The following is a 25,947-nucleotide window of genomic DNA, read 5'->3' on the forward strand; positions in this document are numbered from 1 at the left end:
CCTTTGATATGACCTGGTGACCTAGTTTTTGATCCCAGATGACCCAATATCAATCCCCTTCCAAGATTTTATTGAGGGTAACATTCTGACCAAGATTCATTAAGATTGGGCCAAAATTGTGACCTCCAGAGTGTTAACAGTCAAATTGTTGACGACGATCTTTTATTTTCATTTAAATGACAAAATTTGTAAGCTGAGGTAAAGCATGTTTCTGTGAGAAGAAACCTGCAATACAGCTTCTAAACACGTCATGTTTATCTGGAAAAGGATTTCAAGTGCTGAATGGGAAATGAGAAAACGTTGATAAAACAATCCTCATCAGGAATTCTTAAATGCTTTCACACTATCTACCAGGTATGTGTAAACCCACTATGAGACACTGTACTTAAAAGCCTGATGAAAAGTGAACTGATATGCAATAATTAGCCACTTCACAAAGACATTTTGTGATACTTTTTTCCGTTCTTGAAAATAGAAAGGGAATGACCAAAACTGTACAAGATAACAATACGCACCCAAAACAAATCAACAAAAATTACACAAGAGATAATGGTAAAACGCATAAGGGCTCCCCTTACTCGAGACTTAAACACTAAGGTATTAAGTATGCTGTCACTGTACCTTTGACAGTTCATTCTTTTTGTTTTCCATTCAAAAGGCAAATGCTGACACATAATGCAAAACTAGATTTATCCCAAAACTTTTTGGAAGGATTTATACTAGATAAGTGTCCTTCATGATACCGAGCTGGGCCAGAATTTAATTTTTTGTACTCGAAAAATTTTTGAAGTTAAGATACGAAAATGGACACTATGGAAGACGACTGTCCTAACAGACAGACTGATGCATATTCACAACTCCAATATTGCCCGCATACTTTGTCCTAACAATAATTATGTGCATGTTCACTTCATGTTCACATGGTATACAAAATTTCGTTTGTAATGAAAGAAAACCACGACCAAGAGAGGGACAATTGACAGATAACTCACTATATCACTCTGGGATCTTCAACACCTGTGGCATTTAAATTCAAAGTATACAAATCTTTTACCATATGCGAACAGTAATGCTGGAACAATTAGATGCTGGAACAATTAGATGTAAACAGTGATGCTGGAACAATTAAGAAAGCCCACTTTTACATTTCAGATAAAAAAGTATTGTACTTCCAATATGTAGGTACATGTATATTGTATTGTAGAACTTCAAACCTTAAATCAACAGTTATAACTGTGCCAACATCAGGATACATTATACCCTTCTCAAGTCTCTGGGAAAATACATTCTGTAGTTCTACTGACTGTTCTGGCTCACAACTTGTCTTTAATAACTTCAATTCTCTGAAATTACAAAACTGAACATTACAGTTTCGTTTTGATTAATATTAACAGCTTAAAGAGACAGATTTTGGCTCAAAATGATCATTCTTTAAAACTGAAGTTTGGACATATTATTAACACGAGTTTTTGTTTTTAAACCATCTCAAAAAAAATTGAAATCAAGAAAAGAAAATCATGTCGGTAATCGAATCGGGGCCAATCCGCAACAAAAACTTTCCTACCTTCTTGACCACTACACCATGAAGGAATATGTACTTAACGACCATTAAATATAAAGCTTTACAATTAAGACAGTTTACCTGAAAACATTTAGTAAAGTAATTCCTGAGAAACATGCTTACTTGCAAAACTTTAAGAAAAATTTCTATGATAAAAAGGGGCATAGTTATGACAAAATAAAAGCTAGAGTTATGCAACTTGTCCTGGCAGGTCATCTCATGATGCCGAAGACGGATGAAATCAAAAAGCATTTGGGCCTAGTAGATTCTGAGAAACCTGCTTACATGCAAAACTTTAATCTGAAATTTTAAGTTAGAAAGGGGCATAATTTTGACAAAATAGAAGCTAGAGTTATGTTACTTGTCCTTGAAGATCATCTAATGATGTCTAAGACATGTGTGAAGTTTGAAAGCATTTGGCCTAACAGTTGTCAAGAAACCTGCTTACATACAATACTTTCATGATACAGACACAGACACCAATCAAAGGATAATCAGAACAGCTCTACTTTTTGAAAAAAATTCAAAAACTGGTATTCGAGCTAAAAATCAGAAAAAAACAACTAATTCTCATGTGTTTTCATAACATATTATCTGTCAGTAACTAAGTTTCAAAGCCATCTTAAGAAATATAGCAATGATATACTGACATCTAAAATTTTTTTCCTTTTTTTGTTGTTGTACAATCTAGAGGTCAGTACCTTTAAAAAGATAATGTAAGTTTAAGATCAGAAGACATGTACAAACAAGAGGGTCATGACGACCCTGGATCGCTCACCTGAGTAATATGAGCTACATGTTTCAAATGTCAAACTGATGATTTTTAGAAATTTTTTGGAAGATTTTCTGATGTACAATCAAGTAACCCCTGGGGCAGGGCCAATTTTACCCCGGGGTTCATGATTTGAACACAGTTTGTAGAAGTCTACTAGGCAATGTTACATATCAAATATCTAAGATCTAGGCCTTCTGGTTTATTTCTAGCAAATTTATGAAGATTTCCCTATGTACAATCAAGTAACCCCTTGGGCTGGGTCAATTTGACCCGGGGGGGGAGGGGGGGGGGGGTCAAGATTTGAACAAATTTTGTAGAGGTCCACTAGTCAATGCTACATATCAAATATCTAAGCCTTCTGGTTTATTTTTAAAAAAAATTTGAAGATTTTTCTATGTACAATTAAGTAACCTCATGGGGCTGGGGTCAATTTAACCCCGGGGGTCATGATTTGAACAAAGTTTTTAGAGTCTACTAGGCAATGTTACATATTAAATATCTAAAATTCAGGCATTCTGGTTTATTTTTAGCAAATTTATGAAGATTTCCCTATGTACAATCAAGTAACCCCTGGGGCTGGGTCAATTTGACCTGGTGGGGGTCAAGATTTGAACAAATTTTGTAGAGGTCCACTAGGCAATGCTTCATGTCAAATATCTAAGCTCTAGGCCTTCCAGTTTATTTTTCAAAAATTCTGAAGATTTTTCTATGTACAATCAAGTAACCCCATGGGGCAGGGGTCAATTGGACCCCGGGGGTCATGATTTGAACAAATTTTGTAGAAGTCTACTAGGCAATGTTTGGATGAAATTGGCCTAGCGGTTTATGAGGAGATGTCGTTTAAAGTAAAAGTTTACGGACGGACGACGGATGACGGACTACGGACGCCGGACGGTGAGTGATCCTAATAGCTCACCCTGAGCCTTTGGCTCTAGTGAGCTAATAAAAATTGATAAAACCATACTGCGGAGTTAGACATGTTATCCCTCAATTATTGACTATTAAATATTTTTATATTATTGACTAAGTGAAGGACCAGTTGTATGTGGCCCTAGCTTCTTAGCCACTGCTGTAGTGTAAATAATCTGTCTACCTATTTAAAACTTCCAGTTTTATTGTTTAACAGAGAAAAAGCATATATAAGAGCAACAGAAACCAGAGATGGTAAAGATACAGCACAGAAGCCGTCATCGCTACAACAAAAGTGAATACCGTAGATACCATGTATAATGCGCACCCGTGTATAATGCGCATCCCCGATTTTGGCCCAAAATCCTGGAAAAAAAAAACATTTTTGGTCAATTTTGAGGTGGATGGAAAACAAAAGTAGAGTTTACATCGACACCGGTAATAAATTTTATCTCTGCAGCAGAGAGCAGCATCGGTCTCGCGGTACTATCGATTTTTGTTTTCTCGAAAATTGAACCAGTAAAATATTGTTTTATTTGTTGTTTTACCTTTTTAATTAACTATTTTGAATAACTAAACAGCAGCTGATTCAATATTTCGGAATGGTATCTAGTGTTATTTCTAGAGCGACGCAGCGGGGCGCCCCGCCCTGCCCTTTTTTACTGTCGCCACGCTGCCCGTAAAATGTGCCCTCCTCTTGCCTCTGATCTTCGGCTAAATCCCGCCAATTTCCCTGTTGACATGCCTCGACGATTTTTTGATCCGCAAATTACGTCACGGCGAGTACACAGGTAATGAGAATCTATGAAGTGTTAAAACAAATTGATAAAGAGTATGGATACTGTGAAATGTCACAAAAGCGTGCGTAAGCGGCCAGCTGATTACTGAGCACATAAAAAGTGCCCTAGATTTCTTTGGGCAAAATTAAAATTAGACCGTGGTTTAGTATAACCAGTATATATAAATGCAGTTTGATTCTACTGTAATTTAAACTAGAAAATGCATAAATTTTAATGATTATCGAAAGTAAAAGAAAGTTTAGAATGTCCATTCACGAGTCTTATTACTCCCGATGTTGTATTCAATTTTTCCATATTTCCTTCAAATAAGCTGACAGTTGGTGCATTTTTTATGATGAGAAACATCAAAATATGTAGAACTATCTCTAGTGGGTCATTTAAACTGAGTAAAAACTACTTTCAGACAACATTCCAAAAGTGTACCAGTATCCGGATAGTATATTTTGGATATGCGATTTTGTAAACTTTAACCTTACTGTAATTTAGCACTTTTCTGTTAATGAAATATTGATGAAAGACCTGATAAATACAACAGGACTTTTGATAATTATCAGTTTACAATGTGACTGAAACAGGCATTTAACTATGTTGTTTACAACATTATCTTGGTTTCAAGATTAAGCTTATATTAAGGCCCTCTACTATTTCACATTCATATGAATAAGTTGACATTCTTGCTGACATTTTTAAGAGAAAGGCTTGAATGGTTTAACCTAAACTATAAAGTAAGTAAAAAGCCTTTGTAAACTTTGTTACTGGTTTTGGGAAGATTTAGCACTTTATTCTGTGACATTTCTTTTAAGTGTGTAATAAAGATAAATGGAATACATATTAGCTAAAGACATCTAGAAATGCAACTACTGCTACAGTAGCTTTCACATCTAAAAGAGCACCCTGCCCCTTTTGAGCTCTAGAAATAACACTAGTATCTTTCAAAATGACATGAGCTTCTCAATTCAAACCAATAACAAAAGTTGTGATAGCCTTTTTGTCACGATCGAAGAGCCAGTAATTACCGGCAATTAATGTGTCACCTCATGTCAATTATGTTGTTCACAGTTTGATCTCGGTTATAGATAATTCTCGATCTTTAATTAGTATCATAATTTTTGTGATTTATTAACATTTCTTTCATCAAAATACTTTTAAATTTATATGAAATTAATTTTGTTTGAAAGAAAAATAAACCATTCGATCTTTTACGGAACGTAACGGCAATCTTAGATTTTCGCGGTGACAGTAAGCGGGGGGAGTAGTTTCCCTTTACCAAAATGGCGAACATCGGTAACAAACTTGTTTTGATGTTGGAACATTGTCTATACCTGAGTATTATGCACACCCATGATTCAGGGGTGGTCCCGGGGGTCAAAAAACTGCGCATTATACATGGGTATCTACGGTACAATCTATGAACAAGTCTAGGATTTCATTGTTTTTACAGACATTCTGTAAATATACAAACAATCCATAAATTTAAAGATTTTTCTGTCTGTAAATTTACAGACTGGGTATATCATGGTATATGAAATCTGTTAAAATTACAATATAAGTCAAAACTACAGATATAAACTTAAAAATTTAAGACTGCGTCCATGAATGAAGGTTACTTGTGAGTTTCTGTCAATACAGATGACTTTGAATGTTCGGAAAAAGTGAAAATATTAAAGTGATCCAACCTGCCTGAAATGCTCCTATTTAGTTTTATCTAAATTATGCATGTAAGAAGTTAGTCAAAATAATTTGACGTTCCAATTGTTTTATATTTGTGACGGGCAATCTAAATGGCAAAACTTTGAAGGACCAAAATAATGGAAGTTAAATCACAGTACACAGTCATGTAAAATGATTGGTTTTATATGGCGTGTAAACACACGGTAAACGTTGATTGTGTACAGTACATACAAAGGTTTAAATCACCAGAAAATTCCTAATTTTGGATATTATTTGATAATTTTAACATAGATTAATGAGGCATTGAATCCCCTTTCGATACATGTCAGCCAATTCCTGAAATAATCGGCATTTAAACCAATAGCACGTAAAGCGTCAGCAGCGATGAAAATGTCATCAGAAGTTGCTTCAAGTATTTTGGTCTTTCGAGTGTTTGACGTGAGTGGGGATATTGCCCATATGAAAAAATATCTCAATATTTCCAAGGATCGCATCAAATTAGTTGGACTAGTAAGAAGTGAAACATTTCATTTTAACCTCCAGTGATTTAAATTGTAATTTTAACAGATTTCATATACCCAGCTGTTATATCTTAAGGCGCTAATATGTACGTCAGTATTACGCGACGTCTTTTAACGTCACATCTTTGTATATACATGTCAACATCATATCCATTTTGTATGTTTTGATCTTATTATTATTAAATCTCAGAAGCGTTAGCTGCTCTTGTTCTGAGTCTTAACATTGGCGACGAGGATAAACGGCAATAAATTGAAGAAATAGCTATCGATAAGAAGTAAACATAGAGATAAACTATAGATAATCACCGGAGAATAGTTTATTATCAAGGAAGACAGAAATTGCCGAGATAAATAGAATAATACCGAGGAAACAGACAATTGTTGAGAAGATACCAGATTATTGTACCAGATAATTGTCGAGAAGATACTAGATTATTATCGAGAATACTTAGATTATTGTCTCAAGAAAGAGGAGAATGGAAGATCGTATTACAATTGTGACGCAAAACAGAAATTTGAGAACATTGCCGTTCATTCCTGACGGCAATCAACTTTCCACGGGAAAACAATGGGAAGAATGGTTAGAAGGAATAGAAAAAGAATTTAGATTTTTCAAGATTACGGAGTCACAGGACAGAAAAGATGCTTTGATTATCTACGGAGGGAAAGAAATTGCAAGACTGGAGAAAAGTTTAATAAATCCCGATGACGGCGAAGAGCAGCAGCTGAATGAATATGAAAAACTGAAAGAAAAATTAAGTAATTATTATGCGCCAAAGAAGAATAAACATTATTCAAGATACATATTTCTGAAGATGCGACCGATGCATGGAGAAACAACGACCACATACGCCGCCAGATTGCGTGAGAAGGCACACGGATGTGAATTTCCGAATGAAAACGATAGAATATTGAAGTATATCATTCAAACAACGGACAATCAATCGCTTATCAAGAAAACAATCAACCGGAAATGGTCTTTAAATGACATGTTACAAGAAGTACACCAATTAGAAGATACTTCAATACAAGTAAATGATATGAAAGAGAACCATGAATGCCGAGATATTGCGAAAATCAACTGACGATCAGACAAACTACATATCAAAAGAGATAGACATTTCTCAAAATGATAGAGAATATAAGAAATCCTTCACATACTGCGGAAATTTTCATTCGAACCGACGACGTGAAGAGTGTCGCGCATACGGTAAGCAATGCAACAAGTGTTTATGGTGGAACCATTTTGCAGCTGTTTGTAAAAGTACAATGCAGCAGGAGATTCATACGCGTGAATATAGCGAGGACCGGAATACTAGGCATGATAGACATGGCAAACGACAGCCAGGACAGGCACGAGATGTAAGGAGGACAGAAGGCGATTCAGAGAACGAATATAGTGAATACGGAGGTGAATCAAGTTCCGATGACGAATTCTTCCAAAATGCAGTGAACCATTTACAGAACATCAGGAATGTTCAAATATGGAAGGTAAGTAACCATTCGAAAACGGTTCCAGTTATGTTAAACGATGTACACGAGGAAGTTGAACCAGACAGTGGGGCTGATGTGAACGTCATGGACGAATACCAATACAGAGCATACCGACACAGAACACACGAAAATACATGTCTCACTGAAAGTAAATTGAAATTAAATACATTACAAAACTCTTTACCTGTCAAAGGAGAATTCACAACCACCGTGCGTAACCGGACACGAGGAGTACAGACAAAGTTTGTTGTTATCGAAGGTAGAATCAACTCACCACCGTTGCTGGGAAAGAAGACATTGATTGAATTAGGCATGCTGCAGATAAAGGTCGACAGAACCTTGAAAGAGCCAAACGACATGAGAATTAGAGAAGACAGCATAAAAAGTATATTAGACGATAAAACAAAGCAAATAGCGAAAGGGGTCAGTCCTTTCAAAGCACAGATGAGACGCGAAGTCAGAGAAAAGCTAGACACCACACAAACAACCACTGATGTCCAAGAAATGGAACAACATATCACAACGGCTGATCAATGCTACAAACATAAATGGTCAGAAAACAGACGACGTTCCAGAGACAGCCATCATAAGATCCAACATGGTGATACCGGTTTTCTACGGCAGCAGAAGACGAATAAATGGTGCACAGCATATGAGAGTGAACCATATATTGTGATCAGGGTCGATGGTTCGAGTATTGCAGCACGCCATTCCAGTGATGGCAGAGAGGTTTACCAAGACGCTACACATTATAAAGTGGCAAACAATTTTCCGGCCAATCCAGGATCCGACGGTTGGCGAGAACGTATATTGGAGGTCACGTGATGCACGGGGAAATGCTAATCAGACAGATCGTATACGAGAGAGGAGGGCATGTGATGTACGGGGAAATAATAACCAGACGGATGTACCTAGGGCTTAAAATAAAATTAAGTTTGTTTGACCTTTACCGACCGGCCCGAAAAAATTGCCCCGACTCAAATAATTTTATTGCATTCCAGAGAAAAAAAATATTTTTATTTTCTTATCAAAGGGAAAAACTTATTTTGGTGCTTGCAACTGGCGATTATTTTATTTAACAAATGCGTACATAATTATGGCAAGTGAGAAAGCAACCCGCGGTCGGCTAGTAGAACTCGATAAAGCGGACTGTTTATCATCTCGTGTATTCCGAAAACGTGTCAACTATGCCGATAACGTTGCCTAAGGCCATAGGATGCAGACGACAATCAAACCGCTTATAACCGGAAGGCAATCTGACGAAAGGACATAATTTTACAAATCTAGTATCTAATTTACCCGCTAAACGTAAAGAAACCAAAACGTCATACCGGTACTTTTCCATTCCACGAGCACGTGCGAGCTATCGTAATATCTAATTTCCATCACTCGATGTTACTTTTGTTTACACATACACAAAAAAAAAACGCGCGTAGTGCATTCATTTTTTTGTTATTATCGCATCAATATTTTTTTTAGCACCGCTTAAGAAGTAATATAGTTTGAATTCTATAACGATTTTAATAAGATATCGACAGGAATGTAGGCAAAATTCTATAAAAACGGTCAAATTTAAATTTAGTTCTTTGTAAAATTTCAAACAGTGCGGTCTTAAAATTACTTATTTCTTTCTAAGAGTAAATAAATGATAAATTATATGGGCATAAGGTTCAGACTTTTGACCAGAAGGTACAAAAAAAAAAAAAAAAGAAAAAAACAGAATAAAAAAATCTTAAATTATGAAAAAGCGTTAGCAATTTAAAATAAAATGGCGTTAAAACGACTTTTGGCAAACAGATTTATGTTAGTGCGGCAAAATAGCTCACAGAGGTAGGATATCCACAATTATCGTTTGACACATTTACTGTCAGTTTATACAGGCTATTGAATTCGCTTTAAGAAATTAAAGAAGAAACTTTTTATTGATTAATTCAAAGAACCGAGGCGGTACGATCAAACAGTGATGTGTTATATGGCGCGAAAACATGACGTAATTCCATGACAATCTCGGGCAACTGTAACGCTTTGATCTCCGCTTCAGATGCCGTGATACCTACACACTTCTTTTAGCTCTTTGAGGCGGGTGTTACTTGATGATGAAAACAAGGACAAGGACTAAGTTTATCAACAGATTAATTACCGATAATCGTTTACGCTTTTTATTACGCTTTCAACATTGGGTGGTTTATGATTATTGTGTCCATATTTTTGGGACACTTTACAAAATAATCATTTTTCGGGAATAAGTCTTGAGAAAGTGAAAATAACTAGTCCTAACATTTTTGGAAAATACGGTAAGGGCTAGACTGTGATTATTTTTACTACCGATGCAGTTATTATGGAGAGCAACTAGGTGGTGGTGATTACTAAAATTCCCTGAAAGAAAAATGTCTGCTGTGAAAACGAAATTTAAGAAGAACAAATATGATTGATTACAAAGGAAACGTAATGTACATGAATTATTATTTGTCTACTATGTGTTATATCTGAAAATTGCTTGTACATAATACTGCTTTCATAACAGTGACAGTATTACGGCAATTGACAGGCGAATGGTGGAAATTTGATTATCTGTGAAAATATATTATGAACTGACTTAATTGTTGATTTCAAAATGTCTTTAATCAGAGATCGTTTTGAAATGCATTTGTTCGAAGTGAGAAAATCTCAGTTTCCGAATTTCAAAAATTTTGACACGAACGTAAATGTTTTGAAATATGACAAGCTAGATAGTTTTAATATTTTAATTTTGTAATGCCAGAACAAAGAGGTATAAAAATCTTATACTTCTTTTGCCAGGACAGGGGCATAATAAATGTCTGATGTCGGGGAAACCCAATCTTGTTTCTGTTCTTAGTAACATGACCAATACGTGCAAGTAGCTTAAAGCTAAAAAATCATCACTTTTGCTTGCATACTGCCATAACCGTTGTAAAAACCTTCTAAAACTCATAAAAAGCTATTGAATTAAGCATCAAACACTTGTTGAAAATAAGCTGTAATTCAGTAGTGTGTTTAGATGCCAAATATTTTCCCGACTATATCGTTTTGTACTTTTAAGCGCAGATGTAGTGAAAACATTTTTGATATATATATAAAGAAAAAGTATAGACATGAAAGATACTACTTTGCCTTATGTGCAAATTAAGTCTGTGCCCATATTGTGTGTGCATGAATAGGGCTAGGGGTTTATTACAAGCATACATTTAACAGAGCATCTTCCAAGATTATCTACAAGCAATAGGTATTAATAAATATACTTTAATTTTTATTATTACTGAGACAACAAACATTAAAAAAAACTAAAATATAATAAAATTATTTACCTACCTACCTACCCACTGTAAAAATACTGGGTCGGTAAAGGTCAAACAAACTTAATTTTAATTTAGGCCTAGGCGTGAGCTGATAATGAGCAGACGACAGATTCCACTGAGGAACAGACAATTACCAGCAAGATATCGGAACTAAACATTTATGATAGTAAGACATATGTGTGAAACTTTATAAGAAAAAAAGAAGTTTAAATTAAGAAACGCATTTGATGATTATGGTAACACTAAAACGATTGTGAATAGCAGTTAAATGAAATGTGAATAGACGCTCTGCAGGTGACACCATGTGAGTTAAGTTTTTAAAATTTAGTGCAGAAGTTTTGAATTTTTAATTCACGTAAACTGGATTTCAATTGAGTTAAATTAGTTAACTTTTATATTTGTTAATCATTTAATTATTTCTTAATTCTTGTTATTTCTAATTTTGTGTCTTTTTAAAGAAATGGAGAGATGTTATATCTTAAGGCGCTAATATGTACGTCAGTATTACACGAAGCCTTTTAACGTCAGGTCTTTGTATATACATGTCAACGTCATATCCGTTTTGTATGTTTTGATCTTATTCTTATTATCATTAAATCTCAGAAGCGTTAGCTGCTCTTGTTCCGAGTCTTAACACCAGCCTGTAAATTTATAGACTGAAAACTCTTTAAATTTACTGATTGTCCATATATTTACATAATGTCCGTAAAAACGACGAAATCCTAGACCTGATGAACAGTAACAATCCGAACTGACCGAAAAAAAAAACGTCCGAGGACCCTTCACAAATTTAAAAGCCTAAAATTTAATTTTTGTTGGACCTGATCTCCGTAAATAAATCTCATACTTTTTACAAATAAATACAGCGAAATGCTTTTCCTCGCGTTGGCGGATGCCTGATTGCACGACAGTTTGCTTTTCTTGGTCTTGCTTTTCATCCATTTTTCCCGGGCGGCCACACCAATGATCGACGACACCCGGGTTAATATGCGGACCTAGCAAACAGCGAATATGACTCATATTCGCGAATAAGAGATCATGGAAATAGTCATTGATTTCAGTAAGGCCTTTGACAAAGTTGACCATCGGCATCTTTTATCAAGGCCGTCGCGGCGGTCCGGCCAACCACTTTTTTGCCCGAGCATGATATCAGCCGTACCAGCTCTTTTTTTTTTCGCATAAAATTTCAGCTTTTGCTTAGATTAAAAGTGCCGAAATATTGCCTTGCTAATTTTCGGCAACGAGCGGCATCTGCCATGATTGCCCGCGGGGTGTGAAAACTTCGGCACACTTCGTGTCAAAAGTAACGACCCTGCTTGATTGGATTAATCATAATTAAATGCTTATCTGATAGTATCTTAAATATCTTAATCTGGTACGATCTAAAGGGCGATTTTTTTTTTATAATCTATAATAATTGCTTTGATGGGGAAAAAATAGTCGTATGTTTTAAAAAAAAATGAACATTTGTGTTTTTCGTGGTATAATAAAACAAAACTAACCGAAAGCTAATTTCTTTTAATTATTTTGAATAATCTTAAAAAATTGTTTTAAATCAAATAAAATGCCGACGTACATCTCAACTATAAAGTAATATAAACTTCGTTTCTATCTACTCTAAATTCTGAAACCGTATGCTTAACATGTTGCTTAACGTATTGCTGCTTATTGTCATGTGTGTATGGTTGCTCACATAGACGGCAAGTTGTCAAGTTCGAATCTTGATAATTAAAGCCTTCAATATTAATGCCACCGCCTGATGAGACTCACAGAGGGGTCGAAATAGTTGTTTTCTTTTGTATTGGCTGACACTCAAAAGTGAAATACATCAACATTCATTGGGCAAATGTCGGATAGTTATCTTTGAAAACTGTTATAAAATTTACCGAAAATCTTAATGGAAAATGCGTTCAAGATGCAAGGAAAACGCACTTACGGGCATCCCAAATCTTAAAATCTTCTCGGGGGAGACCCCCAAACCCCCCTTACATGAGGGGGAAACCCCCCTCTCCTGCTTTCCCTCCTCTCCTGCCTTCGGCACTCGCGGGACGCCTTCGACGTTCCATGGCCGGACCACTTTTTCGAAGCCGGCGACAGCCCTGTTTATATAAATTAATGAACCCTGGAATTAATAAAAGTGTTGTTTTTTGGATTAGATCTTTTCTGAACAGTACCAGACATGTCTGGGGTAATAGTTCTGTCCTCGGTCCCTGTCTTTTCCTCTGTTACATAAAAGATCTTCCCAATTCAGATAAAGGTAGAGTCCGGCTCTTTGCCGATGACACCATAAATTAATATATAACAATTGACACTTCTTTAGATATTGTAGGACTCCAAAATGACTTAACTAAATTAGAAAAATGGGAATCTCAGTGGTCAATGGAATTTAATCCTGATCAATGTGAAGTCATCAGAATTAAAAAAAAAAGAAACACACTGTCCACTTTCCATATAAATTACATGAAATAAATCGAACTTAAATCTACAAAAAATGCCAAAAAAAACTTAGGAGTGACAATTAGTGAAGACTTTAGCTGGAAAAAATCATGTAGAAACTAAGTCATCTCAAGCAAAAAAAAAAAAAAGAGCTGTCACTATTGGTGACAAACGCCCCCGAAGCGTGCCCAAGAATGCTACAATTGTCTGCGAAAAAAAAATCTAACATCATTTCGTGACCTTGACCTTGACTCCAGAGACCCGGGTCATAAGCGTGACACACCTTCTCCATATGGTTAACATTTGTGTCAAATTATTTTCAAATCCCTTGATATATGGCAGTTATGGACCAGACAAGAAACACTTTTGACTTCTAAGTGTGACCTTAACCTTGGAGCTAGGGGTCTGGCTCTTACACATGACACCGTGTCACGTCATCTCAATATAGGGAACATTTATGCCAAGTAATTTTAAAATCCCTTCATCAATTGCAGAGTTATGGACCGGACAAGAAATAGACACTGTTAACCTTTAACCTATACGTGTGACCTTGATCTCAGTGCTAGGGATCATGATTTTGCGCAGGACACATCGTCTCATTATGGGGAACATTTTTGCCAAATAATTTCAAAATCCCTTCTTCAATGGCAGAGTTATGGACCGGACACGAAACAGACCCTGTTAACATTTTACCTCGAAGTGTGGCATTGACTTTGAAGCTAGGGGACCGGGTCTTGCGCATGACACGTCGTCTCATTATGGTAAACATTTATGCCAAGCTATTTCAAAATCCATTTATGGATGAAAGAGTTACAGCCCGGACAAGAATTTACACGGACGGACGCACTTCCGCACGGACGGACGGACGGACAGTGAGATTTTAATATGCCCACCTTCGGGGGCATAAAAAACACTCTCAGATTTATTAAAAGAACTATCCAAAGCAACAACATAAACATCAAAGAAAAAACCTATACAACTCATGTAAGACCACAACTTAAATATTGTAAAACAGACTGGCACCCTTGGCAGAAAGCTAGAAAGAGTGCAAAGAGCTGCAGTAAGATATGTACTTAACGAATACTCTCATTACAACAGTGTAACATCAATGTTAAATCAACTTAAATGGCCTACATTCTTTAAAAAGTTCGGACGATCTGTAGTAAAATTTAGCGAAAGCCATTCGTAGTTTATGATGTAGGCAATGAGTGGGGTGCAGTTAGTCCCCATCGGGATGCCAATTACTGGTCTATAAGTTTTATTGCCAAATCTGATAATAGAATAGAAAAGGTGGAAACTCCACAGGTCGCTCAACAAGACAAAACGAAAATGTTGCAGGCTCGGTTTGATTGAGCCTGTTAATGGACGGTAGTGGAAATAGATGCTACCGTCCACGCCCTCTAGCCCCGAGTTGAGCAGAACTCAATATTTAGACATGCTACAAGTACAAAAAACAATCCGCAGATATGTTTATACGGCGGTGCACATGGAACCTCCAATGATGCACTAGCGTCTAATTTCATGAAAAGCGGCGTATGGTACCCAGTTAAAATAATGAGTTTGCCCTAAACGAGAAAACAATGGGCAGAACTAATCAAACAGGAATTTCGGAAAGGGGTCTGAGGTTATGGAGCCTGCATATCCCAGGAACTGCAAAAAGACAAATTAAAAAGCAGAAACCTTAGAGCTTCACAAAATAGAACAAGAGCGCCAGACTGTCACAAAATACGCCCGTCATCGGACTTGGCCTAATTCAAGGGCCATAATCCAAGAGTGCCTGAGGCGTTTTTGGTTATCGAACTTGGCAGAGATATTATACCCCCAAACAATGTCAGCAAGTTTGGTGAAGATCGGATGAAAACTGTTCGACTTAGAGAGCGGACAAGGCTAATTTCGCAGTCTTTCGAGTAATTCAAGGGCCATAATCCAAGAGTGCCTGGGACGATTTGGGTGGTTATCGAACTTGGCCGAGATATTATGCCCACAAACATTGTCAGCAAGTTTGGTGAAGATCGGATGAAAACTGTTCGACTTACACATGCTACAAATACAAAAAACAATTTAGAGACATCCGCAGATGTGTTCATAAGGCGGTGCACATAGAACTTTCAATGATACACTAGCGTGTAATTCCATGAAAAACGGTGTATGTTCCCCAGTTCTAACCTGATCACAACTCCATAGGGTGCATCTTTTAGATGTACTGTTAAAAATGCTATAGTTTCATTACATGCCATATAATTAACGTTTTCTCTTGCAAATGTTTTCTCAATTAAAGCTACCAGTTTTTTTTCTTTTCTGGCATTATGTGGTAAATTAGTATAAAGAGTAGAAAAATCATAAGTACTTATAGTTGAACATATGCAGTGTTTGTTTAAGGCATCGCCACAGTCACAACTCAATATCAGTTCATATTTTCAGGCCGAGTATTTTTCTCTTGAAAATTGCACTAAAGCCTTAACAGTTGGTCAAATTATCATCAACATAGAAGCATATGATGATTTATAGTATATATGCTGCTTGTAAAATGTCTGAGTGTCGTTTAGACCGAAAGCTTACCCCAAAATATTGAAATCTTACGTGCAGTCAAACTCCATTATAACACTTATTACAAAGACACAATTTAGTTCTTTTTGAAGTACAATATGTATACTACAAACTCTTACGGATATTTTGTCGAATTTGTTTTCCTGGTTATTGCATTAGACACAACAAGACTACCCCTTGTAAATTTAATTTAAAATGTTGTTTGTACATATATTACTGACCACAGCTCGCCAGGTAAACCAGTACACATCTGTGGTTCAACGCAACACTACGCTAGCTATATTGATTTATATAGGGAGATAACATAGTTTTTCATTGAACAATCGACCTATAATATCACCTGTTTATATACATGTAAATTAAATGTGAACAGATAAAACAAATTGGATGGTGTTTGGATTTTTGTGTATAATTCAGAAATCAGGTAAAATTTTAAAATAATTTCCTAATACTTTGTTCTTCACGGTCTGCTTTACAATTGGCTGTAATTATTTTTTACATGTATTGAATATATATAGAGTTTGACTGCAATAAAATTGCAAAATTTAGTCATTTTGACCAGAGAAAAATATCGAATAAAGGTATAATACAGGTAGTGAAATGCATATCCTTTTACCTGCATATGTTCACACAGATATTTAGAACAAAATTATTGACTTTATTGTTACAACTTAGTCATCTTTTATTTTTATGAAAATTTGCATGTAAACTTTTGAGTAAAATGGCCGCCCCTGTGGCGATGCCTTAATAGCTTTTTGGTAGAACCTCCAGAATTCTTGATTGACCACATCAGATAAACCCCAAGTTCTCATAAACATTGGAGCAATACTTCTGCACGTGGTCTTTTATTGCAGTTAGACAAGAAGACAAAAATAGAAAAATGTTTTTACAAGTGTATGAAGATTGAATTTGCAATGAATCGAGCTTTATATGGGGTTTTGTGTGGCATAGGGATCCAATAAAGAGTAGGGAGCTTCATCTGATTGTCTTCAATAGAATCTGAAAAGTAGAACCCTCGGAAGCACACAGAACAAGGCAAACAGTGAAAATTGCAGACTCGGTTTGATTGGAGCATGTTTATGAGCGGTAATGGAAAATGCAACACTGCATACGCCCCCTAGCACCGGCTAAAGCAGTATTCAATCTTCAAATCTAAATGAGTTGAAATCAATGATCCCGAAGGACGAGAAAATATAACAATACTGACATTAAAATTTATGCATTGATCTACATGACTTTTACAATATTATTCTCATCTTGTGGCGATAACTGATAAGTTTTCGAATGTTTCAATTCATTTTGCAATATTTCTGTGTAGTAAATGCGTCATAATATTATTATTATTTGAGACTTTGTCTGCAGGAGTTCAAACAAAATTCATATGAAACTTAGATAAAGCTTTTTTTAAATTTCGAGGTGAAAACTTGGGTTTAGAAGGTAATAAGGAAGGGTTTGATTATAGAAATGTTATTCGAGTGTTTATGACTGTACAATTATTCAGTAAGAGCGTTCGGGTCTGCATTTTCTTTCAGACACTATATTGTAGCATCGTCGTCAATAGACTGCGTTATTTCAGACAGTCATGCTTCAAAGTTTATAGACGAAGGAATTCTATATTTTGCACCTTTAGAGAACATGTTTCTGATTCTTTTATCATCAATTATCTTAAAATTACCCATTATGATATTGCCGGCCGGTTGATAACAGTATTTAGATTCTTTACAGTTACAACTGTCTGGAACATTATCAAAGGTCTATGTCTAAATCCGAGACAATTTTATTGTAATTAAATGTAACGTTTCTAACTGGTTTATCATATTTGTAACAGATAATAGGTGTTTCCGAATTCTTAAAATATTTAGGAATAGTAACTACAGATTGGTCTCTAAAAATACTAGGTAAATCAATAAACTCGATTTTATTATTTAGGAAAGATAATTCTAAAAGTTGCGTTTATGGTAGGATTCAGATTCAATATAAGACCTGAGAAAATGAAACATTACCATTACTATATCTAAATCTACATGTATATGTAGCAGAACAGATGCACGTGAAAGATAAAAAAGAAGGAAATTACGAGAAAACTTTTTTGTCTTCGCTGGAAGTATACGACCAATAAGCTTATTGGACACCAATAAAGTCAGACGGGATGAACGGTTTAGAAATCTATCACTAAGTAACCGAACCTTCATAAAATGTGGTTGATCATGGACTCAGATTTCTTCCACTAAAATAATACGAAAAGGAAACCTGTACAATCTGAAACAATGCTTAGAACAAAAATGTAGTAAATGACATTTCTGAAGACACGAGAAGGATTATTCAACTTCAACGAGTGAACAATCGTTCTCAAAAACCTTTCTGATTCAAAGTTACTGTAATTTGTTTTAGTGCTTTCTAACAAGTCCCCCTTGGCAAACAGTTCCACTGTAGTTGTGGTTGTGTAGATAGAGACAATTAAAGGGTAAAACAGCAATAGTATGCTTGTGCTGAGATTTTGGAAAGCTGTACAACATGTCACCTTTTCTTAAAGGGAAAATCTATTTCTTCTGTACTGATTAAATGTCCATCAACATCATTTTTTCTTACACGGTGAAGTTAAGAAAAATGGGTTTAAAAAGCTTATTACAGAATGATACAATTCTCTTTACTTTCATTGTGGTGCAAGGCGACGAAAACTGATTTGTGGTAAATACACAGTACTTACCAAGGATAACAATGCCAACATCACTGAAATCGTATAAGAACTGTTTTCTCCCCATCATCAAAACATTATAATGCAACTCGTTAGATATGCTCAAATGTTGACAAAAATCTCATTCCCCCGCCTGACTATACAGATGTGTTTGAACAAACGGTAAAACTCGCGTGATACGAAACATACACATTTGCGCTCAGTTCCGTCCATAGTTTTCAATTAATTTGGTAATCTTAATTATGGTAAGGACGAGGACAAAACGAACAAATAAAGGAACACAGTGGGGCACTGCCTTGGAACGGTCATTGGCAAAAACACCACTGGGGAGCTTAAACCGGTTTATGGTGCACACCCAACCTTACTCTTAACCCCAACATGTTCCAAGGTAGCCTAAGTCAAATGAATCCCAAACACACGTGTACAAAATGTAAGCAACAAAATTACCCGGGCAAAATATTTATCGAGCCATATTTATAAGCGATACATAGTTTTTTTTGTAATTTCCGTTAATCAAATCTATTAAAAATCTCGCAATGAAAAATTTCAAGATATGGAAAATCTGGTTGATGTATGCAGCTCCAGTGCTGTGTAATTCATTGCCCGATGATATCAAAATGTTGTCTCTTCTTGGAGTAGGGAATCTTGGAAATGTGTATCTTGTAATTTCTACAATGTTTTAATGTTTACGCTACTTTTTCAATCATTCACACGCATGACATTTTCTTAAGTCATTTCTATCATTAAGAATCCACAGTTGGTCACTTTAATCCCTCCCTACTGGTTTCTTAATGATGAAGATTTCACTTCATAGCCTCTATGCTATACATAAATCTGCCACAGCATTACCATCCAAATATTTTATATGCCATTTTGTGTTAGGCTGTACTTATGCAATCATTATAAGTTTACATCGCTATGATTCTTATGTATGTAATTATGTGGTTTGTACACTAATAGCCATTGATAAACTTTGATTCAGTGTTGTTATACTTTTTAGTTGTTTGGGATCATGGTGTCCACTGAATGTTCATTGGTAATAGAGTTCCGCACAAGCCAGTGCCAGGGGGCGTGGGGGCTGTTGCACTTGCCACTACCTATCATGAACAGACTCAATCAAACCGAGTCTGTTATTATTATACTTGGCTGCATCCTATGCTTCCAAAGGATCTTCCTACAGATTTTATTGATATGCAGGTCCATAACATCGGATCCCCTTTCTAAATTCTAGTTTGTTTAGTTATGCCCATTGTTTTCTTGTTTAGGGCTAGTCCATTTTACTGTAACTGGGACCATACGCCGCTTTTCATGGAACTGCACTCTACTGTATCATTGAAGGTTCAATGTACACCTCGGTATGAACACATCTGTGTATGTCTCTGAATTGTATTTTGGTTCTATTCCACCCGGGACTAGAGGACGTGAACAGTTGCGTGCATTTTCACTACCGTCTTTGAACAGGCTCAATCAAACAGAGCCTGCAACCTTTTAAATTTTCTCGTGTTGAGAGACATGTGGTGCTTCCATTTTGCCATTAATTTTGAAAAGAACACACTTTCTTAGTAATACCCTATTTTTTGCATAACCTTGTGAAATATTACTTAATTCGTTACAAATTTTAACAGGATAACAGATTTTCATACATCAGTCTTAATTAATTTAGTTTATACACAATTTATTTTTAGGTCGATTGTGAAGGAAGTTCTACAACTTAGATTAATCACTCTCGACAACTCTTTCCTGATGGAATCCATTGCCACTAGGGTATGAGAGAAGAGGCCAGTTTCCCTTTTAATGCTGAGCGCCAAGCAAAGGAGCTATTGGTACATGTACCATTTTTCACGTCTTTGGTATGACGCGGCCGGGGATCGAACCCACGACCTCCCACACTCGAAGCGGACACTCTACCACTAGTATTGAGGCGGTTTGAAGTTAATTAATTTGATCAAATTTAATATAATATGTTAACCTAATTTTACTACTTTTATCTGTAGCGATCCGTGTCATTCATATAATTCTAATGGCAAAGCAACTAGCTATTCAAAACAGTGTCATAATATATATCCTGTTACACAGATGTTTTATTAAGACTATTCCTATACATTTGTTCTGTTGGTTTGAAAAGGTAAACGAGTTTATTAATATGTAATACGTTTGAAATATCTTGCCGACATTAAACATATAAAGAAAATATTTTTTGTCGATTTTTAGTGTTCAACCCTTTTACAGTTGAAAGCTACGCTTCCCTCTTTGATTGTGTCTGATGGAACAGGAGGAGGACTCAATAAAAGGCAGTTTTTAAATCTGACAGGCTGTTTTGATACCCGTCTTGTAACCTGTTTCGTTGGGCCCTTAAGGGTGTTTCTCAAGATGCTCTGTCTTTTGCAAAGGCATTGAGTACATGTTTTTTTAGTTCGTAAGGTTTACATTTTATAAGCGTTTTCGTGTTTTACATGCCATGCCTTTTATTACCGTTGCGTGTGTTTGTCAGCCAGGGATATAGCTTTTATTTACACTGTCTTGTGACTTTGTGACAAGATGGAGTTAAGTGTGAGGTTGGATGTGCACCATAAACTGGTTTTTGAAACGTGGCTTTCCTTGTTGGATATTAGTCCATGTTTTAAGCTCCCCAGTATGTGCTGGTCTTTCCACTGACCGTTCCAATGCGATGTCTCACTGTGTACCTTTATTTCTTCATTTTGTCCTTATATGTCATGCTTTGTCTTTGTGCATGTGTGTATGTGTCTTTGTCTATGTATGCCTTTTTGGTGCCTGCACGTGCTGTTGGTTACGCTTTTGGGAGGCTACATCTTTGGAGCACTTCTTTTTGTAACATATGCAAATAATGAATTCTGCTCCGTTGTGGACGGTAGCTAGTCTGGTTCGCGTCGTACTATGTATTTCAGTACAGTGAAGGGGCGTGTAATCCAGACTAGGACGGTAGCATGCATTTCTGCGGTACTGGGACAAACCGGACCATGGGACAACCCGGACCAGACAACCCGGATCATGGTCGGGACAACGCGGACCATGTTTCAGTTCGACCTGGACCATGTTTTAAAGTTCTTGACTGCTAATTTTTACCAAATATATGTTTCTTGGTGTTTCAGTTGAGGACGAACAATGTTCATTTTAGTAAAAATACTAAGATAAATATCAAACAGGTAATGCCACGTTCAAAAAACGCAGCCTTCCCAAAACAAAACTCACGGCACGCAGATGTGCACACTGCCAACACACACACACACACACTCACATACAAAGCAAACACACAAGGGCAAAACGAACAAATAAAGGAACACAGTCGGGCACTGCCTTGGAAAGGTCAGTTGCAAAGCACCACCGGTTTATGGTGAGTACCGAATCTCACTATTACCCCCATCATGTTCCACAGTCACGGGACAGTGTAAATAAAAGTAATCCCCGCCAGGTGAATCACATGCAATGGAAACAAAAGGCATGGCATGTAAAACACAAAAGTGCTCCTGTATACATGTAATTATATAAAAAAATCTTAAGAACCAAAAACGTATGTACTCAATGCCTTTGCAGAAGACAGAGCATCAAGAGAAACACCCTTAAGGGCCCGACGGAACAGGTCAGAAAACAGAAATCAAAACAGTTCAGTCCTGGTGGGTTTTAAAAACTGCTTATCACAGAGTTCCCTGCCCCCTCTTCTGTCAGACACAATCAAAGAGAGAAGCGTAACTAGTGTCCAACTCTAAATGGGTTGAACACTAAAAATGCGGTGTGTCTCAAAACAGTTGGGTCGTAACCTCTTTTAATAAAACGTTTTATAATTTTACCAAATACAGTTGGGAAATTATCTTTGCTTGTAAACAACATCCACATAAAAATCGGGTTTTGAAATACCTTCTCACTGAAGTGTCTTTAAATTACTACAGAATTTTTCTTTGAATTATTACTGAATTTAAAAACCAAATCAGAATTACTGTTGTAAAATTTAGCAAAACATTTACACAATTTGTAGTTTAACGGTAAACCAAGCTTAGTTAAAGCAAAGAGCTATAAAAATAAATGTATTATATATGTATGTATTTTATACTTCTTTGGTTAAAGGTTATTACATAAGTTATATAACAACTATGGCCAAACAAGAGCGTCCCTCAAATGCTAAAAGATCTCATATTATGATCGACCCGGACCAAGTTTTAAGACCAAAACAAGGATAAATTTCCGACATAATATGAGGAATATCATTTTATAGATCAAACACGAATGCACGTGCCGGTCTCGGATATCGGGTTTTAGTACCTACACAATTCATATCGGCTAGAAGCAAAGAAAGCGTCTGCATGATATAAAAAGGTGAAATTTATCAAATAGAGAAAATAGAGGCGTTTTCTGTATTAAAAGATAATGTAACTTCAATTAATATTTTATAAATCATAGATAAGAGTCAATTTCGTTTTTGGGTGTTTTTTTTTTCAGAAATCGGGGATACTCTAGAGTCTAGTGGGATAGGATCATTGATAGCAGACGACGCCGGCCTGAGAAAAAACCATCATATCACAAAAGAACAGAAATTATTAGTAAACGAACAACATCTTGACAAATAACTTATCTGCCCAATACATGTTCTGCGTATATTTTTTACTGTTCTGTCCCATAGCAGTGTTTGAAATTCGCGGTAGTCCGATAGCCCGTGGCTACCAAATTTCAGCTTGGGCTACCGATTTTCCGCAGACACAAGCCCGACCTGGCTACCAAATTTTCCTAATTTGATTAAAAACCATGCTAAAACGAGTATAGCATTGTGATTTCATATGATCTCCATTAATAAACGCTAAGAAGGCATGCATCATCCAGAATGAGGAATTGCTTATTGAACTATTGTTGTCAAAGATGTAACCACAGCGCGAATTGGCTAAATACAATCACCCCTAGTGTAACGGATAATTTGATTAGCTACAACAGTCAAGTTTTTAAAATAATTGCTCCCATCCTATGATGAAAGCCTTCGGGCGTATATTGCCCCGCTTAGCGGTGCTCTTGTTATTCCTTCAATGATGCATAGAGATGTCTGTAAAACAAAATGTTATATGGTACAAAAATGAAGTATTTTAAGGTGTTAAAGTTCAGGCTAGTAAAATTGGTGTCGGGCTTGCAGAATTTCCTATCTGGTAGCCTGAACGGGCTGGTGGATTCATATCTGAATTTCGTACACTGCCATAGAATTGGATACTAAAGGAGTTGTTCCCCTTTAAAGAAGAATGCCATTTGTAAAGAAATAAAATGTAAACAATTGTCAAAAACGATGTTTTACCTAGTAATGTTAAGTTTAAACACTGGTACCTTGTTGCAAAGGCATCAAAACAAAGACCAGTAACAGCTTTTTAAAAATGGTGAGTTTTTGAAGGTGCTGAACTGTCCAGAAGTGTGACCCCTTCATGCAGTCCCTTGGCGAAATTCAATACATATATGAGTAAACTGACAATGGTTTGTAAAAAAATATATACATGTTTTATATGCTGTTTAATTTTCATCAAGTCTTACAGTAACCTTACTCTTTTGGCTTATCGGGATGACTTATTTTATGATCTAATAGTTTTTACTTGTCATCCCTCTAAGCTTTACCCATATCGATTTACAGTCAACTCGTCACCTTTTTTCGTCCCCACTTTTTTTAAACATATTTTTGAAAAAATTCAAAAATGATAAATTAAGTCGTATTTTTTTCAAATAAGTATATTTAATGCTAAAAATATACGTTTGTTTTAAAAACTTTTTTGCTTCAAAAATAATCAATTTTTTTTTTTGTAAGTCTGCTACAACACAACATAATTTGCTTTTTTAATGTTCGTAGCCTATTTGATGCAACTTATTTTCAAACTCTTGAATAAACTTTTTTATAACAAATAATTTCCTCAATCCAATCAACTATTAGCACATTTCTTTAGTTAATCAACAGCTTCTCATGCAATTAAATACCATTAACACCTTCCAATCAGCCCAATCAACGACTTTTAATGGGATTAAATAACCTTTAACACCTTTCATATATATAGGTATAGGCTTAATCTACTTTTTAGCTCGACTATTCATAGAATAGTGAGCTATTGCACTCGCCCATGCGTCGGCGTCCGCGTCCGCGTCCCGATTTTGGTTAAGGTTTTGTATGTAAGCTGGTATCTCAGTAACCACTTGTGGGAATGGATTGAAACTTCACACACTTATTCACTGTGACAAACTGACTTACACTGCACAGGTTCCATAACTCTATTTTGCTTTTTTACAAAATTATGCCCCTTTTTCGACTTAGAAATTTTTGGTTAAGGTTTTGTATGTAAGCTGGTAACTCAGTAACCACTTGTGGGAATGGATTGAAACTTCACACACTTATTCACTGTGATGAACTGATCTACATTGCACAGGTTCCATAACTCTATTTTGCTTTTTTACAAAATTATGCCCCTTTTTCGACTTAGAAATTTTTGGTTAAGGTTTTGTATGTAAGCTGGTAACTCAGTAACCACTTGTGGGAATGGATTGAAACTTCACACACTTATTCACTGTGATGAACTGATCTACATTGCACAGGTTCCATAACTCTATTTTGCTTTTTTACAAAATTATGCCCCTTTTTCGACTTAGAAATTTTTGGTTAAGGTTTTGTATGTAAGCTTGTATCTCAGTACTTATTAATGGGAATGGATTGAAACTTCACATACTTGTTCACTATCATGATCTGACATGCACTAAGCAAGTCCCATAACTCTACTCTCTTTTTTTTCAAAATTATGCCCCTTTTTCGACTTAGCAGTTTTTGGTTAAATGTTTGTATGTAATCTGATATCTCAGTATCCACTAATTGGAATGGATTGAAACTTCACACACTTGTTCACTGTCATGATCTAACATGCACTGTGAAGGTCCCATAATTCTACTTGGCATTTTTACAAAATTATGCCCCTTTGACTTAGCAGTTTTTTGTTAACGGCTAAAACAAGATCAGATAGGGAATTTATGTTGCAATTTTGCCAAAAAAATAAAGTTTTTCCAATCCTCATTTTTCCAGCCCATGGTATGGGCTAATATACCAGGGACCAAATACCAAAACCTTTTTGACTAGGACTGTCTGCTATAAAATTTACAAGGCAGCAATTATATGAGGGTAGCAGAGTCACGGACACTACAAACACAAGGCATAACAATGTGTAATTTATGGAAAACACTGAAGTAAAGATTCATTTTGACTGT

At 36.0% G+C, this 25,947-nt stretch overlaps 2 protein-coding genes across 3 annotated transcripts in view; one reads left to right on the top strand and one right to left on the bottom strand.

Moving 5' to 3' along the window:
- LOC123564268 (protein Njmu-R1-like) overlaps nt 1–12,026 on the bottom strand; it is a 29,025-nt gene extending 16,999 nt beyond the window's left edge. The window contains exons 1-2 of the mRNA XM_045357685.2: nt 11,896–12,026; nt 1,215–1,343 (exon numbers count right to left, since the gene is read on the bottom strand). Coding sequence (XP_045213620.2) covers nt 1,215–1,343; nt 11,896–11,990 — 224 coding nt within the window. The 5' untranslated portion in view covers nt 11,991–12,026. The remainder of the gene's footprint in view (nt 1–1,214; nt 1,344–11,895) is intronic.
- A 10,890-nt stretch (nt 12,027–22,916) lies between these two features.
- Nucleotides 22,917–25,947, top strand: part of LOC123564269 (meiosis-specific with OB domain-containing protein-like) — a 40,799-nt gene continuing 37,768 nt past the window's right edge. Inside the window, exon 1 of one of the 2 annotated variants that reach the window (XM_045357688.2) lies at nt 22,917–23,055. The gene's annotated coding sequence lies outside the window, so the exon portion shown is untranslated. Of the gene's footprint in view, nt 23,109–25,947 lie in introns of both variants that reach the window. The other variant, XM_045357687.2, reaches the window with a different exon arrangement.

Source organism: Mercenaria mercenaria, chromosome 2 (genome assembly GCF_021730395.1).
Source record: "Mercenaria mercenaria strain notata chromosome 2, MADL_Memer_1, whole genome shotgun sequence".
Taxonomy (NCBI): Eukaryota; Metazoa; Mollusca; class Bivalvia; order Venerida; family Veneridae; genus Mercenaria; species Mercenaria mercenaria.